General features: G+C 59.3%; 2 protein-coding genes across 3 annotated transcripts in view; one reads left to right on the top strand and one right to left on the bottom strand.

Moving 5' to 3' along the window:
- KIRREL3 (kirre like nephrin family adhesion molecule 3) overlaps positions 1-8,177 on the top strand; it is a 135,150-nt gene extending 126,973 nt beyond the window's left edge. The window contains 3 exon segments of the mRNA XM_075723397.1: positions 7,088-7,096; positions 7,098-7,175; positions 7,734-8,177. Of these exon segments, the coding sequence (XP_075579512.1) occupies positions 7,088-7,096; positions 7,098-7,175; positions 7,734-8,177 (531 nt within the window).
- A 3,392-nt stretch (positions 8,178-11,569) lies between these two features.
- ST3GAL4 (ST3 beta-galactoside alpha-2,3-sialyltransferase 4) lies at positions 11,570-16,481 on the bottom strand. 2 transcript variants are annotated; one of them, XM_075723313.1, is made up of 11 exons: positions 16,449-16,481; positions 15,872-15,950; positions 15,232-15,313; positions 14,618-14,698; positions 14,424-14,521; positions 14,056-14,116; positions 12,946-13,041; positions 12,663-12,852; positions 12,389-12,532; positions 12,108-12,251; positions 11,570-11,656 (listed from the first exon to the last, which is right to left on the bottom strand). In XM_075723313.1, exons 1-11 carry the CDS (start codon positions 16,479-16,481, stop codon positions 11,570-11,572), a joined length of 1,095 nt encoding a protein of 364 aa, XP_075579428.1. The 2 variants fall into 2 exon arrangements, with proteins under 2 accessions (XP_075579428.1, XP_075579429.1); XM_075723314.1 differs by lacking the exon at positions 16,449-16,481 and having other exon boundaries at positions 15,244-15,313; positions 15,872-15,908.
- Between the last annotated feature and the right edge of the window lie 271 nt (positions 16,482-16,752).

The raw sequence follows: 16,752 nt of genomic DNA, 5'->3' as shown, positions 1-16,752 counted from the left end.
TTGCTTTCTAGGCTGCTGGGTGGTTTTTTCCTGCTCTGGTTTTTTGGGCAGCACTTGTAAGCACCGGTATGGCCGGCCTGCAAACAGTGTTTGATGAATTGCCGGTGGAAGGGCAAGGTTGAGGATCATGGGGCGGGCAAAATGGACGTCTGATGGTGCACGTGGACAGCAAGGGAGCCTCAAAATGAGAAGGCAGGAGGAGACGGAGATCTGGCATGTTATCCCAGCACTGCTGAGGTTTCTGCGCAAGACCCTTCATTCCCAGTAGGGTTTTGCCCCGAGGAGGCTGCAAATCCATGGCGGGATTTGCAAGGCTTTGCTCAGTAGAAGGACAGAAGAGGCTGGGACTTGGGTGTGGAGTGATCTGCTCCATGAGCCGAAGGGGGATGAGGAGCTTCCTCTCCATAGGATGCTGCACCACGAGCTGTATAGACAGTGATCAACAGCGCCAAGCCCAGATCTGGCTTCCAAAGGAGGGGCTAAGGTCAGCCCAAATTCTGCTCAAGACCTTAACCACCAGGCTGGAAGCAGGCACGAAGCCTCAGCAGAGGAGACGTATGAGGAACATTTACCACCGCCAAGTAAATGAGGAAGAGGATGGTTGTGGGAGGCCAGGCACAGGATCTTGCAAGACAAAAAATGTGTAGATGTGGCACTTTGGGACATGGTTTAGTGGGCATTGGGGTGTTGGGTTGATGGTTGGACAGATGATCTTAGAGGGCCTTTCCAACCTTAGTGATTCCTAGTTTTACTTTCATTAAAAATAATCCAGCCACCAAGCCAGGAAACATGAAATGATGACCCTCGCCTTAATTGGTTTAGTGGTAGAATTGGTAGTGTTGGGTTAATGGTTGGACTGGATGATCCTAAAGGTCTTCTCCAACCTAAATGACTCGATGATTCTATGATTCTGTGATCATGGGGCTTTGCCTCGATTATTTGCCAGAGCCAGAAGGTGATTTCACATCAACGCGTGCCCTTGATGTGGCCGGTACCGGAGCGGTGCAGAGCTGTGCTGTGCACATTTCAATAAGGATGCTGGCAGGATGGAAATGGTGCAGGAAAAAAAAAATTACAACATTTATTTGATAGTCGGGGAAAAAAAAAAAATGCCTTACGGGGAGAGGTCTACAGAGCTCGTGTTTTAGCTTATTAGCAAGACTTCTGAGGGGGGGGGGTTCGGTTACAGCACGGTGTAAAGGGGCTGTTTAAGTGCGAACAGAGTAGGCAAAGCCGAGCGCTTTTTGGCTGCAACATGACAGGGAGGCTCCGAGTTTGCCAATGAAATGATGGCTTAAGTTAAAAAAAAAAAAAAATCATCCTTGCTAATGATGGTGAGGAGACCTCTGCAGCAGGAGCAGGGGGCAATGCACAGCACCCCTTGCTTGCTCCCTACCCTCACCCCAAGACTTTCTTCCTCTCCCTCCTCCCCGTACCACCATTATTCCCACCTCTGCTTCTCCGTTTGCCTTCCCTAAGCTTCTTGAGCTCTTTCCAGCCCGGGCTCAACCTCGACGGCATCCTTTGAAATGATCTCCTCGCCCTCAACAATGTTCATAACGCCTTGCTGTTTAGTATCAACTGCGAATGTCATTAGCGTGCTGGGAGCTCGCGTGGCGTGCTCGTTAATGCAGATGTTAATGAAAAGCAGGCCATGCTTGCAAACTGCTCCCACCTTGCTGCTTCGCCTCAGCCTTTTCGCTCCCCATCCTGCACCCTTGGCCAAACCCCTGAGATCCAGCACGGCCCAACCTGCTCCTGCCAAGCTTCGGGAGCGGAGATCCACCCTCCGCACCGTGGATGCCACCTTTGCTCCTCGCTTTCCCGTGGCGCCTCTGCCTTGCCGGAGAGTTTCTGGCTGCAGAGTGCCGGCGTGACTCTTCCTTCCACACCGCCCCCCTCCCAAATTCTATTGCATTTGTTATTCTCCAGCCATCTGTGACCTCCGCAGCTCGCCGTGCTTTTCACAAATAATTATTCATGCATCTATAAATTCATTAACACCTTAGGATACACGTCACGCTGTCTGATTTGCATATGTTCACATTGTCTCAGTGCCGTCTCCAACCCCCCCGCTCCGTTAGCTGTTCTGCCAGGCGCTGCCTACGGGCAGGGAAAAGGCTGCCAGCACGCAGGGGCCAGAAAGCAAACAGCAGCCAGTGGCTGGAGGCAAAAGAGCCCGTTAAAGGGTCCGATCCTGGGAAAAAATAAATCCCAACAACAGCTTTCTCTGTCCTGCCCAGGGTGCTTTGCACCGGCACGCCGATTCGGCTGAGCCCGCTCTGTGAGTAGGAGCTTGAAGAGCGTGGTCAGCTCCGCCGCGGCATCGCCTCCTCTCTCGGCGTGGCTGGGGGACTGGGTTTTCTTCCTGGCTGATTGGACTCCATGCCTCGGTTTCCCCACCTGTGAAATGGGGCTGATGATCCTAAAGGAGCTGTCCCCACTGCCAGCTGCAATCCTAAACGTCTTTAGACTAAAGAAGACTAGACTTAGGCTGGATATAAGGAAGAAATGCCTCACAATGAGGGTGGTGAAGCACTGGCACAGGTTGCCCAGAGAGGCGGTGGAGGCCCCATCCCTGGGAACATCCCAGGCCAGGTTGGACGGGGCTCTGAGCACCCTGGGCTGGTTAAAGCTGTCCCTGGCACTGCAGGGTGGGGCTGGGTGGGCTCTGAAGGGCCCTTCCAACCCAAAGCATTCCATGATTCTATGATCCTGATAGAAACAATCCCAATGTGCCTGGCAGGCAAAAGCATCCCAAGTCAAAGGGGGTCCAGTGCAGCCGGGTAGAGCCAGGCATCGCCTTTAGTTCATATTTGGGGTGGAACAGTCAAAATGACCCATCCGGTAGACAGGCTGATGATCTTTTCCTTGCTCACCTTTACTTTCCTGTTTCCCATCTTGAAACCCATCCCTCTGCTCCGAGGGACATTCCCAGTTTGTTCACAGCCTGCAGATCAACACCAGACACATTTTCCAGGGTCTGGAGCACAGGGCTGGTGGGGAGCAGCTGAGGGAGCTGGGGGTGTTCAGCCTGGAGAAGAGGAGGCTGAGGGGAGACCTCATCGCTCTCTACAACTGCCTGAAAGGAGGGGGGCAGGGAGGGGGGTGTTGGGCTCTTCTCTCAGGTAGTTAGCGATAGGATGAGAGGAAATGGGCTCAAACTGCACCAGGGGAGGTTTAGGTTGGATATTAGGAAAAATTTCTTCATGGAAAGGGTGGTCAAGCATTGGAACAGGCTGCCCAGAGAGGTGGTGGAGTCCCCATCCCTGGAGGGGTTCAAAAAACGGGCAGAGGTGGCACTTGGGGACATGGTTCAGTCTGGTCTACCCTTGATTGGTTTAGTGTGGGCTTGGTAGTGTAGGTTAATGGTTGGACTGGATGATCTTAAAGGTCTTTTCCAACCTAAACGATTCGATGATTCTATGATTTTCCACTCAGGAGCTCAGCTCAGATCCCCACAGAAGAGGGAAAAAAATCAAAAAGGCAGAGGTGAGATTCAGGGTGTGGCTCGTTTCTCCCTGCAGCCCGGCTGTCACAGCATCATTGTCTCTGCCTTTATCCCCGAGAAATGCTCCAAGTGCCCGGCGGCCGGTGCCACTGCAGCCCTGGGAAGCACCAGCAAGCCCCGAGCTGGCAGATAGAGGTTTATCTCCACTTAGCAGGGATATTTGCCCTGCGGAAGGTCTGGATCAGAGCTGGGTTGCACCTCCACAACATCCGACGTGGCTCGGGAGGCTCAGGGCACGTCCATCCCACGCAGCCAACACCTTCCAGCGGCACCAGCACCGGCGACGGACGCTGCAGGTACCAGCTTGGGCACAGCACCGGGCCAGCATGCCCGTGCTTCCTCCAGCCAGGGAGAAGAAGACTCACCCAGTTAAAAAAAAAAAATGTGATTTGGGGACCTTTGCAGCTCATGGCTTGGGCTTCACGGGGTCGCAGCAGAGCTGGACCACCACGAGGTTTGGAGATCTCCGGTGGCGAGCTCAAGGCAGGTAACACCTTTGGGGTGGTCGGTGCTGGTGTGCATCCGAGGGAGCAGGGAGAAGCCGGCGTCTGCTGCAGCAAGCTCCCGGGAAAGGGAAAAGGATGCAAGAAGGACGGCAGGACATAGCGCAGGCTGACCGGCTCCACCGTCGCCTTGATCCATCCAAAAGCGACGTTTTGGGGCGTTGATGGACAGCACAGGCGGTGGGAGCCCACGTCACCGGCCGGTGGAGGCAGGAGCTGGCGTCTGAACGTGCTGAACCCTTGGCTGGATGGGAAATCCCAGCGGGGATATTATTTTTTTTTTATTTGTGTGCTTGTTTCCATACCGGCAGCCAGTCCCCGCTGGGAGCAGAGGAAGCCGCTCTCGGGGGAATCTGTTAAACAACATCCCTCGCCCTTGGTAGGGTTTGACCCACCCAAGTGTCTAAGTGCAGCTGAGTGGCATCCAATTACCCGACAAGCGGGAAAAGTTATAATTAAGCAGGGTGCGAGGGAGGGGGCCGCACCTCGCCCGGAGCCAGGGGCTTGCCCTCGAGCCTGCCAGGTCTGGATGGATGCCCAGGGACCCAGCCGGGGATTCCGGAGGGAGCAGCGTTTTAAAAAAACATATTGTCTCTGCTAATGAAAGCAAAGAATTTAATATCCAGTCTGTCGGATTCAACAGCCGCGGCTGAAAGCGGCTTCATTTGGCGGCGTTAAATGAGGGAGTGCTCCGGCAGGCGGGGGATTAGGCGGCATGGCGCTGGAGCCGGCCACTATTTTCATAATTTAAGCACCGTTTCCCTGCCTTGAGTAACCTTGAGACATCGCTTTGCTTCGCCAGGATGCGCTGCCGGGATGGTAGGAGCCAGCGCAGCAAAGCTGAGGAGATGCTTCGCGACGGGGGGGATCACTCTTTTTGCAGCAGGGGAAACTGAGGCAAGAGGCGCCGGTGGTTACGGATGCAGTTCGTCGCATCCCTTAGCCGTGTTGGTCCAGGAGGGATTGGCGAGGTTTGGGCCTGGGAAGCGGGGACGGCTTTACGCCGCAACCGGGATGCCTGACCGCAATGCGCACTGCTCTTGGGATGGCGAAGGCTCCCGGCGCTGCCAAGCAGGGTGAAGTCCTGGCACGACGCTCCCGGGATCGGGCCGTGCCCTCGGATCCGGCGGCACTGGCAGGAGGGAACGGTGGGCACGCGGCTCTAAGAGGCGGCTTTAGCACCAGCCAGCGGTGTGGCAGCAACGCGGCCGAAGGACCAAAGCATCTTGGCGGGGTAGCCCGGCCGGAGCAAAGCGCGGCTCCGGAAAAAAGTCTGTGCGCGATGCTGGAGCATCCCGTGCCGGCATCCGCGAGCGCGTTGCTGGCTGGTGGCCGTGCACTCGGCCCTTCCTGGCCTCTTTTTTCATGTATTTCCCTCTCTCCCGCCGCTCGCCGATCAATGGCGAGATTGCACCGGGGCTAACTTGAAGAAAGTTCGCGTTCATGGCCGGCAGCAACGCCGGGAATTGGAAATCGAGCGAACCAAGCGGCGCGACGGTGCTTTACGGACCGCGCTCTTGGCCGGCGCGGGGGCTCGGTGCCCTCTGACGGCGCACGGGCTCACTGCAGCCCCCAAATCCGCGGGGTGCAGCCGAATCCACGGCACCCCTGCCAGCCCCGGGGAAAGGCAGGGTCCCCACGGGGCTCGAGGAGCGTCCTGGTGCTTGGAGCACTCCAATCCTTGTTGCAGGAAGCGCCATAAAACGGCTTCAAATACCCCGTCAAACCCAATTTAGCAATTCCAGGCAGGTTTTGCCACCAAGGACTGTCCCCTTGGTTCTCGCCCGCTCTCGTCCCCTCTCCATCTCCAGATCCGGCCTCTGACTGCGTCACCCACGCCGAAACCCAGCCAAGCCCAAGGAGGAGAAGCATTTTCGCCTTTTCTTTCTGCACCGGGCCCTGTGAAACCCTTTCGATGGGTGTAAGACCCGTCCCGTGCCTTTAGGGGATCTAGGGTGCCACTGGGGCTGGCGCGGCAAAAAGAAAAACCCCTCCACACACCTTTTTAGCTGCACGGAATTTAATCCTCGGCGACACTTGTATTTACCCTGGTAAATCAATGGCTGTTACAGGCTTTTTTTTTTTTTTCCTAGGAAAACTCAGGTACTTTAATTTATTGCATTTAATAGCCATATCAAAGGCTTTCAGGAGATGAACGGAAAGTGCTGCAGGGTGAATTTCCACAACCACTTACCGTTTTAAAAAGGGAGAAGTTGGGCAATAAAAGGGAAATTTTTCGGGCTGATTTGGAGGCTGCGATCAGAGCGCCTGCGAGCCCAGCGCCGGGGGCAGAGAAATGGGGCTGGAGGCGTGCGATCAATACGGGAGAAGATAAAAAAAAAGGCAGCCGAGAAATTGGTTGATAATTATTCCGCTTCTGCACAACCCCACCTCGCTGAAGGAAGGGTAATTAAAGCCGTGGTCTAATTAATGTGTACCTTGCCCCCCTGCTCACGGTCAGCCTTCAAAGGGAAATTAATGAGGCGGAGAGCGACGGGTGAAGGCAGCGCGGCGGGGGCGGCAGCAGCCATCTCCGGGGGTCTGCAAAGGAGCAGCGGGAGCAAAAAGTGACCCAAATCAAATTAAAAAAGAGCTTTTCCGGCCCACCCGCCCCCTCCTGACCCGCTGGGCCGGCACAGGGCCCAGGCTCCAGGACTCAAATCTTTCAAGAAGAGCCAGCGTCAGGGGGGGGAAACAAAAAAAAACAATTGAAATTAAGGCTTTCACATTAATTACAGTGTCATGGCAATGCCAGAACCTAGCTGGGCTTTTGAGATGTTAGTGGCCAAGTTCAGCTTAGGAGGAAAGGATGAAAAGAAAGAAGGGGAAAAACAAAAAAGAAAAAGATTTGGGGGGTGTTTTTTTGGGCAGGCGGGGGTGCAGCCCCAACACTTGCTGCAGCAGATGTACATAATTCACTCTCCACATCGGCCTGGCCTTTTTAGTCCCAAACGGGGGGGGGGGGGGGGGGGGGGGGGGAAGAAAACCAAATTGGACCGCAGGGAATGGCGTGGCTTTCGGGCAGGCACCCAGCTCCGCCGCCCCGCTGACACCCACCTGCATCCTTTCCCAGATGGACCGGGGGGGAATTTCAGCAGGACTCGGTGCTGAAGCAGCTCGAGGTGCTCAAGGAGGAGGAGAAGGAGTTTCAAAACCTGAAGGTGAGCTGGACCCTTGGGGACATGGCCCCTTTTTCCAGCCCCCACGGGGCTCAAAGCCGCACGGGCACGAGGGGCCGCGGTGCCCGGCCGAGGCGGTTGCACCCCGGGGTGCTGAGCACCCGTCCCCGTGCCCGCCGCAGGGCAGGACGGGGCTCGTGTCCCTCGCCTGGCATTGCTTCTTCCAGGCTTTCCATCCGTGTGGCCGCGTCCCCTGGCGTCACCAAACCGCGGGCCCATACTCAGAGGGGCTGTCCAAGCGCCGGGCGGGGGATGCTCTGGTACCCCCGGTGCTGTTTTCTGGGCTCAGCACCCTTTGGGGGATAAGAAAAAGGTGCGTGCCGGGACAGTGGGGTGCAAGGGGCGCCCGTGCCGCCCGCTGCCCCGATTTGCAGGGGGCTGAGCCGAGCGGGACGCATTGGTGGGATGCGCGGACGCTGCATGCAGTAGGGCAGCTGAGAGCATCCTCCTGGGCGGATGAGCCGGCTGGGTGCCCGGAATGCCGGGGCACATAGGAAGGTGGGCAGCACCAACCTGTCCCCCGCTTTTCCCACCCCACAGGACCCCACCAATGGCTACTACAGCGTGAACACCTTCAAGGAGCACCACTCCACGCCCACCATCTCGCTGTCGGGCTGCCCGGCGGACCTGCGGCCCGCCAGCAAGCAGCGGGTGCCCACCGGCATGTCCTTCACCAACATCTACAGCACCTTGAGCGGGCAGAGCCGCCTCTACGACTACAGCCAGCGCTTCGTGCTGGGCATGGGCAGCAGCTCCATCGAGCTGTGCGAGCGCGAGTTCCAGCGGGGCTCCATGAGCGACAGCAGCTCCTTCCTCGACACCCAGTGCGACAGCAGCATCAGCAGCAGCGGCAAGCAGGACGGCTACGTGCAGTTCGACAAGGCCAGCAAGGCCTCCGCCTCCTCCTCCCACCATTCCCAGTCGTCTTCCCAAAACTCAGACCCCAGCCGGCCCCTGCAGAGGCGGATGCAGACGCACGTTTGAGCCCCTCCGGGGACGATGGGGACCCTCCGGAGCGCGGGCGCCGTGGACAGTGGCACCCGCCGGCGAGCGGCGGTGGGAAGAGGCCGGACACGGCGGGGCTGCAGGGTGGGGGGACCGGCCGATCGTCCCCCCGCCACCCCGGCCCCGGCTACATGCTAAAGCACAACCCGCCGAGGACACGCCGAGCCCCGGGGAGCCGTCCCCTCCACGGGGCTGGGGACACCCCCGGCCCGACCACCCCCCCCCAACCCACCCCCCCTGCGCCCCACCAGCCGTTCGCTTCCCGCTGCCCTCTCCCAGCCGGCTCCTTCCCTTCCTTCTTGGTGTTCGGTGTCCATACTTATAGAGTCCGTTTTTGGGGGGTTGGGGGGGGGTGCCGCCGCATGGGACAGCGTCAGGGGTTGGGGGGGGACCATCAGTGGGACGGGGACACCCCCCCACCCCCGGGAAGGGCCTCTCCGCGCTGTATCGCAGCGCCCGCGGTCAATACAAGAGGTGTTTCTCGTGGCACGCCTGGGCTGATGGCCGCCCTGCAAGGACGCCGGCTCTTTTGGTGACGCTTTGCCCTGGCGTGGAGCCGGCCTGGAGCTTCAGGGGTGCCGCGGCCTCACGGCGGGGTCCCCAGGGCGGGGAGGGGCCCCCCACCGTGGGGACATGGGTGCAGCGGGTGCCCGGCGGCAGAGGGAAACTGAGGCACGGGGCAGCCCGGCCCCACAAAGCCCCACCGCGGGAGCCAGGACGTCACAGCAGGGACACAGCAGGTAAAGGCCATCTGCAGGGACATGGGGACACGGGGGCATGGACACAGGGATGTGAGCATAGGGACACGGGCTGGGGCGTTTGGGGACATAGGCACAGGGATCTGGGCATGGGGACACAAGCTGGGGCCTATGGGGACATTGGCTGGGGCAGTTGGGGACATGAGCTGGGGTGTATGGGGCCATTGGCTGGGGTGTATGGGGACATGGGGACATTGCCTGGGGCAGCTGGGGACATGAGCTGGGGTGTATAGGGACATGGGGACATGAGCTGGGGTGTATGGGGACATGGGGACATTGCCTGGGGCAGTTGGGGACATGAGCTGGGGTGTATGGGGACATAGGGACATTGCCTGGGGCAGTTGGGGACATGAGCTGGGGTGTATGGGGACATGGGGACATGAGCTGGGGTGTATGGGGACATGGGGACATTGCCTGGGGCAGTTGGGGACAGGAGCTGGGGTGTATGGGGACATGGGCTGGGGCAGTTGGGGACATGGGGACATTGGCTGGGGCAGTTGGGGACACAGGGACATGGATCTGGGCATGGGGACACGAGCTGGGGCGTATGAGAATACAGGCTGGGGCAGTTGGGGACATGGGGACACAGGGACAAGGGCACAGGGACACAAGCTGGGGTGTATGGGGACAGGCTGGGGCAGTTGGGGACACAGGGACATGGGCACAGGGACATAGGGACACAAGGACAGGGATCTGGGCTTGGGGACAGGAGCTGGGGTGTATGGGGACATAGGCTGGGGACACGGGGACTTGGGCTGTGGCATTTGGGGACACGGGGACATGAGCTGGGGTGCATGGGGACATTGGCTGGGGCAGTTGGGGACACAGGGACATGGGCACAGGGACATGGGGACACAAGGACAGGGATCTGGGCATGGGGACACGAGCTGGGGCCTATGGGGACATAGGCTGGGGCAGTTGGGGACATGAGCTGGGTTATATGGGGACATAGGGACATTGGCTGGAGTAGTTGGGGACATGGGGACACGGACATGGGCTGTGGCATTTGGGCACATAGGGACAACGGCACAGGGACTTGGGCATGAGCATGGGGACATGGGTTGGGGTATTTGGGGACATGGGGATGTGGGCACAGGGACAAGGGCACAGGGACACAAACTGGGGCGTTTGGGGACACAGGCAGGGCAGTTGGGGACAGAGGGACAAGGGCATGGGGACACGAGCTGAGGCCTGTGGGGACATAGGCGGGGGCAGTTTGGGACACTGGGACAGGGACTTGGGCATGAGCACAGGGGACATGGGGACACGAGGACAGGGATCTGGGTGTGGGGGACAGGAGCTGGGGCGTATGGGGACACAGGCTGGGGACATGGGCTGTGGCATTTGGGGACACAGGGACATGAGCTGGGGTGTATGGGGACATTGGCTGGGGCAGTTTGGGACACGGGGACTTGGGCATGAGCATAGGGGACATGGGGACACAAGCTGGGGGGTACGGGAACACGGGGACATTGGCTGGGGCAGTTGGGGACATGGGGACACGGGGACACGAGCACAGGGACGCGGTCCAGCCACACTTGAGGACACAGGTGTGGGGACAGCCTCACCAGCTTGGACATTTGGGGACACAGGGACACAAGGGGGGTGGCCCCGCTCCCCTGCTGTGCCACCCTCGCCCCAGCCTCACCAGGGTCCTTACTGGGGGCCAGCGGGAGCCCCCCACCCCCCCACCCTAGAGTCCCCCCACGGGGGACAGAGGGGACCCTGCGCTCAGCCCCCTCCTTGGGGGGGGATGGGGACACCCCCAAACGCCACCCCCCTGGAGCCGAGCACCCCACCACCCCCCCGAAGCCCACCCGTCACCGACACCAGCGGCACGCGCGCCCCAGGGCAGGCTCCACGATAAATTAGCTTTTAAATTAATTAAATTAAACCGACACCACACGCAAACAACACCCCCCCCCCCCAAAACACCAAAAGGGCCTCGGTGGACCCCAAAACCAGGCACCCTGGGGTGCCCTTGCCCGGGGGGGCCGCGGGGACGAGCCCCCGCGCCAGCGCTAAGGCACGGGAGTAAAAAAGAAAATTTAAAAAAAAAAAAAAAAAAAAAAAAAAAAAAAGGGAGATGGGGTGGAATTAAATATTTCGGGGGGGGGGAGGGGGGGGAACCAGGGCAGGGAGGAGGGGATGGAAGCCCCTGAAGGCTTCTGCTCCCTGGGGGGGGTCCTGGGACCCCCAAAATCAGCCCCTGGGCGGGGCCCTCGTCGGAATATGAGGGAATTAAGGGAAAGAAGGCCCAAGGGCGAGGGCTCCTGCCCCCGCCTCGCCCCCCCAGGCCCGCTGGGAGGGAGGCCCACACCCCAAAAATCCCCTCCAGGTCCTCGGTAGCTTTAGTGCGTCGGTAGGAAAAGGCGGGGGCCGCGGCACGGCCCCGCGGGGCTCCCTGCACCCCCAAGAGCCGCCCCTCGCACCCCGGGGGGGGACCCACGGTCCAGCGCGGGCCCCGGCCCCGTCCCCTCCAAGAGTCCCGGGGCGAGGTGGCGGCGACGAGGATGCTCTGCCCTCGCCCGGCTCCGGCCCTGCCGGCGCGGTGTCCCCGCTCGGCGGCGGCGGCGGGGGGGGGGACGCCGTCCCTGCGCGGCCCTGCTGCCCTCAGAAGTAGGTGAGGTTCTTGATGAGACCCAGCTCCAGCATCCGCTTGATGGCCACCGCCTCGTGCGAGACGTTGTGCTCTGAGGCCTGCAGGACGGGGAGCAGGGGGTGACGGCAGCGAGGAGGTGCCACGCTTTTCCCTTCCGCTTCCTCCCAGCCCTCCGCCTTGTCCACCCCACCAGTGTCGAGTTGGCCCTACGCCTTCACCTGAAGCGAGGAGCCCGCCAAAAGGCGGGAGAGGAGCCCCCCAAAAGGAGGGACGTGACCCTCCCTGCCCAAACCCCCTGGCCGTGAGCCCTTCTGCTCACGCATCACCCAGATCCAACTCTCCACCGTGTCTACAAGGACAAGCTGGGTGATGACCATCCAAAAGGTGGACCCCAACGCCCACGGTGGAAGGGGAGCGAGCCCATGGGTAGAGCTTCCCGCGCCGCTCAGCGCCACCAAACGGGGCAGGGCACCTCTCCTGGGCTGTGATCGCCCCTGCTGGGGCCAAAATTGGGGGTAGGGAGGACAAAAAGCGGGGGTAGATACTTACAGCCATGGATTTGAGCGTGATCTGCTCGTAGTAGTGAATGGTCTGCTTCTTGTTGGCCGAATCAGGGTAGCCAAAGCCGGCGATGTGCACCAGGTCGCAGAAGTGTAGCGCCAAGGTGATGGCCAACAACCCTGTGGTGGGTTTCTGGACGGAGAGGGTGGAGGAGATGTGTGAAGAGCCGTGGGCCTTCAGCGAGCTGCACGGGGACGGCCAGGGGGACAGCAGGGAGGAACGTCACCCCTCAGGGGTGCGCAGGGTGCCCGGCCATCCCCACCCCTTACCTGTTTGACCTTCCGTGGTTGCTTCATGGGGAGGTTGAGCAGTTTAGCAGCAGTTACTTCCATGTAGTATGGGTTGAGGACACGCACTTGCTCCGGGTCGGCGTCCCAGATCAACGGGGGCTGTTTCCAAAACCCTTTCCGAACCTACAAGAAGATGATGTCCAGCGGTGTCCCAGTAAGAGAGGTAGGTCCCCAGGGTGGGGTGGGATGAGGGTAGGGTTGGACCCCGGAGCAGTCAGGGAGGGGTTGGACCCGGTTCCCCCGCCACGTTTACCCTCTTCTTGTCGTTGAGGATGGCCTCCATCCACTGGAAGTCCATGGGCTTGAAGGGCACCAGCACCAGCAATGTGTCGGGGTTGTTCTCTGTCCTGGGGTTGAAGTGGGCCGACTCGGGGTAGAAGAGGCGCATGGTGGTCTTGGAGCCCACGTCCTGCTCATAGCCATGGACCGGGGCGTTGTTCAACCTTTGCGGGGGGGGACATGGGGACATCACAGGTGTCAACCCCATGTGCAGGTGGCAGCAGGGAGGGGTCGACGGGACGGAGCCAGGGCTGTACCTGATCACAACGTCGTACGTGTTGATGGTCTCCCCCATTGAGCTGTTGCGGAGCCGGTGGCCATTGCCCACCACCGCGCACCTCCGGCACTTCAAGCTGCGAGAGAAAAGCCCCGCCTCAGCCGGACCCGCTCTCAAACCCAAGTGGTTTTAAGCCCCGAGGCGGGGTTTAACCCTGCATTGCCCACTCTACAAAGCATCCCATGCTCCATCCACCATCCCTGGCTCACAGAGGTGGCCAAGAAGGCCAACAGCATCCTGGCTTGTGTCAGGAATCGTGTGGCCAGCAGGAGCAGGGAGGTGATTGTTCCCCTGTACTCGGTGCTGATGAGGCCGCACCTGGAATGCTGTGTCCAGTTTTGGGCCCCCCACTACAAGAAAGACATTGAGGTGCTGGAGCGTGTCCAGAGAAGGGCAACGGAGCTGGGGCAGGGTCTGGAGCACAGGGCTGGTGGGGAGCGGCTGAGGGAGCTGGGGGTGTTCAGCCTGGGGAAGAGGAGGCTGAGGGGAGACCTGATCGCTCTGCAGCTCCTGACAGGAGGGGGCAGGGAGGGGGGTGTTGGGCTCTTCTCCCAAGTAGTTAGCGATAGGATGAGAGGAAATGGGCTCAAGCTGCGCCAGGGGAGGTTTAGATTGGATATTAGGAAAAATTTCTTTACGGAAAGAGTGGTCAAGCATTGGAACAGGCTGCCCAGAGAGGTGGTAGAGTCCCCATCCCTGGAGGGGTTCAAAAAATGGGCAGAGGTGGCACTTGGGGACATGGTTTAGTGGGCATGGGAGTGTTGGGTTGATGGTTGGACTGATGATCTTGGAGGTCCTTTCCAACCTTAATGATTCCTAGTTTTACTTCCATTATAAATAATCCAGCCACCAAGCCAGGAAACATGAAATTGCTACTCTCCCCTTAACTGGTTTAGTGTGGACTTGGCAGTGTGAGGTTACTGGTTGGACTGGATGATCATCAAGGTCTTTTCCAACCTAAACGATTCGATGATTCTATCATTCTGATTTTGCCAAATCTTGGGCCCACAATGTGCAAGTTTTCCCCCTCCCCAAGACAGCAACGATGCAAAGACAGACAGAAAAGCCCCCAAACCCACCCCTGCATTACCTCTGGATGCTCTCGGGCAGGGAGTAGTGAGTGATGGACAGCAAGCGCAGGAGGACGTCTTCTGCAAAGCAAGGGTGAGGAGAAGGTGAGCAAGGCAGCTCCTGCCCGCTACAACGCCCCGGGTGCTGCCCCATCCCTGCCAGAGCTCCTCCTGCCGTTAGTCCCAGCTCCCCCCAGATCTGGGCAGATAATCCTTGGCTGGGGCTTAGTAAAGCCTGGCCCACCCTAAACCTAAAAAAAAAAAATCAAGCAAACAACTTGCTAGGGAGGAAGAAAAAAAGAAAATCGCCCCCCCCAAAAAAAATCAGACCACAAATGTTTTTAAGAAGGACAGAGAGAAAGCCACGGCGATCGCTGCCGAGGCTTACCGCTTCCTTTTGTGCCGTAGGGCAGCTCGTAGAAGGACGGCGTCTTCACCCAAAAGTAGTCCTTCAGCTGCAAGAAGAGCGGGTGGTCCCTCGTGTAGCTGCCGAGGAGCAAAGGGCCGGTGAGACCGGGCACGGGGTGGGGAGGGTCCTGGCTCCGCGTCCCCCCGCTCCTCGCTCCCGACCCTGATACTCACTTCCCGATGAGCTGCGCCGCTTTCTTTTCCACCTCCCCGAGTGGACACGTCGTCTTGTTTTCTTGCACGGGGAAATAAAAGCTGTAAAGGAAAAGATTAAAAAAAAAAAAATAATAATTACGCCTGCCTCTTTGCATCCTGCTCCTGGCAAAGGGGGGTCCGGCACCACCGCAGTGGGATTCAAGCCGTGCCGGGGATATCACCGGCCAGATTTAAGGCCAGCTCTGCTCTGGGTATTTAATTGCTGGGCTTGCAGCCTTGCATCGGAAGAGGTCTCTCTTGCCCTGCCCACAGACCTCACGTTCTCCCCGTCGTCACCAGCATTGCCAAGACTGGGAAGAGAGTTGGGGTTTCGCTTTCTCCCAGGCCCGGAAAGACACCGGTATTTACCCAAAACCCCGCAGAGCCCAGCCACCGACACGCGCCGAGGGGGAAGCTCGTATCGCGTCCCCCCTCCTCCAGCGGCAGCCGAGGGTGCTGCCGTCTCTCCGGTCCCCCAGCATCCAGCGAGACGATGCTCCGGCATCCCTGCGCAGGACGGGCGGGCGGAAGCCGCCTCCCGAGAGCGAAGGAAAGGGCAGGAGCTCCTTTAAACTTTAATAAAAGCCACTCACAGCTGTATGTACCTGTCTTCCCGGTAGATCGAGTACCAAACCATCACCAGAAACAGTGCCAGGACTCCAAGTATCTTCCCTCCTGGGCGCCCAGAGAGCAGGGGGAAAAGGAAAACACCGTCAAGCCAGCACCCGGGGTTTGGATAATGGGATGTTGGGGACCTGCAGCCTCCTGGGGACGTCCTGGTAGATCCAGGATTGCGGAGCCGTCCCTGGCAAAGCCTCCCCCCCACCGCCAGCTGGCACGGTCCCCCCGAGAGGAGCGGCTCTGAGATGGAGCCAGGTTGGTTTTGTCCCGGGTCCAAAAGCTGCCGTGCCATTTCCTCCTGCCCACCTTGCGTCAAAGGCCGCACAAACACATCCCTCTTTCCGGGTGCCTCCACACTTTTTTTTTTTTTTTTTAAACCACAAAGCCCGAGGGCTACCAGATGCCCGAGCCCGGAGGATCAAGGACCCCAAAAATCACCCTCCCCGCCACGACTTCACCCGTGATGCCCCAACGCTGCATCACCCGGCTGGAGCCGCAGCAAAGCAGCGTCCTACCCCTAAAGCCGAATTTCCAAAAGCAAATCCTTCTGGCACCCCTGTGCCTGCTTGGAAAGAGGGAGACAGCCCCCCCCCCCACCACCACGGGACTCACGAGACTTGTTGATCATTTTTATCAGCAGGAGAGGCATCAGGCGAGGGCCGGAGCTCTCATTGCGGCTGCCGCCGGTCACCTGGAGTGGGAAAAGAGGGAAAGGCACGGGATGAGGTCAAAACCCACGGGAGCCACCCCTGAAAACCCCGTCCAAGAGGCATCACCCCCCCCCGCCGCTTGCCCCATCCGCACGCAAGGGATTTATTTCCATTTAAATTCACATTTCTCTGCACCGCAGCCGCCAAAGGTTTGATTTATAGAGTTTCTAAAAGCCAGGCAAGCAGCCACGGTTCCCCAGGAGCCTCGGCCGTACAGGTTAAACACTGAAACTCCAGAGAAAAGAAAAAAAAAAGTGAATTAAAGAGGAAAAACGAGCCCCCAGCGGGGTTTCAACCGCAAAACCCCCAAGCGCCCAAATCGATGCCTGTGGCGACGACCTGGGGGGAGATTTGAAGCCCAGCCCCGGCTCAAGCATCCGAGCGGCACCAGCCGCCACGGGGAGGAAGCCAAACGTGCCGCCACCGAGCCAGGCAGAAAGGAGCAGCCGAGCGGGATCAAAGCGAAGAGCACCACGTACTTGGGGAACTTCCAACGCCTTCAACTGAACCATCCCGGCCCGGGGAAAAGGGGGACGCCACAAGCTTAATGCGCGCGCAAACGCCGTCCGGGGAAGCGGGGCGAGGTTTTCCTTCCTCCGAAACCTCTCGCTCCTGGAATAAGGCAGCAAAGAGCCGTGGTCGGAGCCACCCCAGGACCAGCTGAACCCCATCCCTGTCGTGACATGGCAAGGATGGAAAATTAACTTACCAGCTGGGAGAAGGTTTGGGGGTACAGGGGAAGCTTTTTCTCCCCGATAAACTGCTCTCCGAGGATGAATCCTA

The sequence above is a fragment of the Pelecanus crispus genome, chromosome 19, assembly GCF_030463565.1.
Source record: "Pelecanus crispus isolate bPelCri1 chromosome 19, bPelCri1.pri, whole genome shotgun sequence".
Taxonomy (NCBI): Eukaryota; Metazoa; Chordata; class Aves; order Pelecaniformes; family Pelecanidae; genus Pelecanus; species Pelecanus crispus.
Note: the sequence above shows the minus strand (reverse complement) of the source record. Positions and strands in the feature narration are given on the sequence as shown.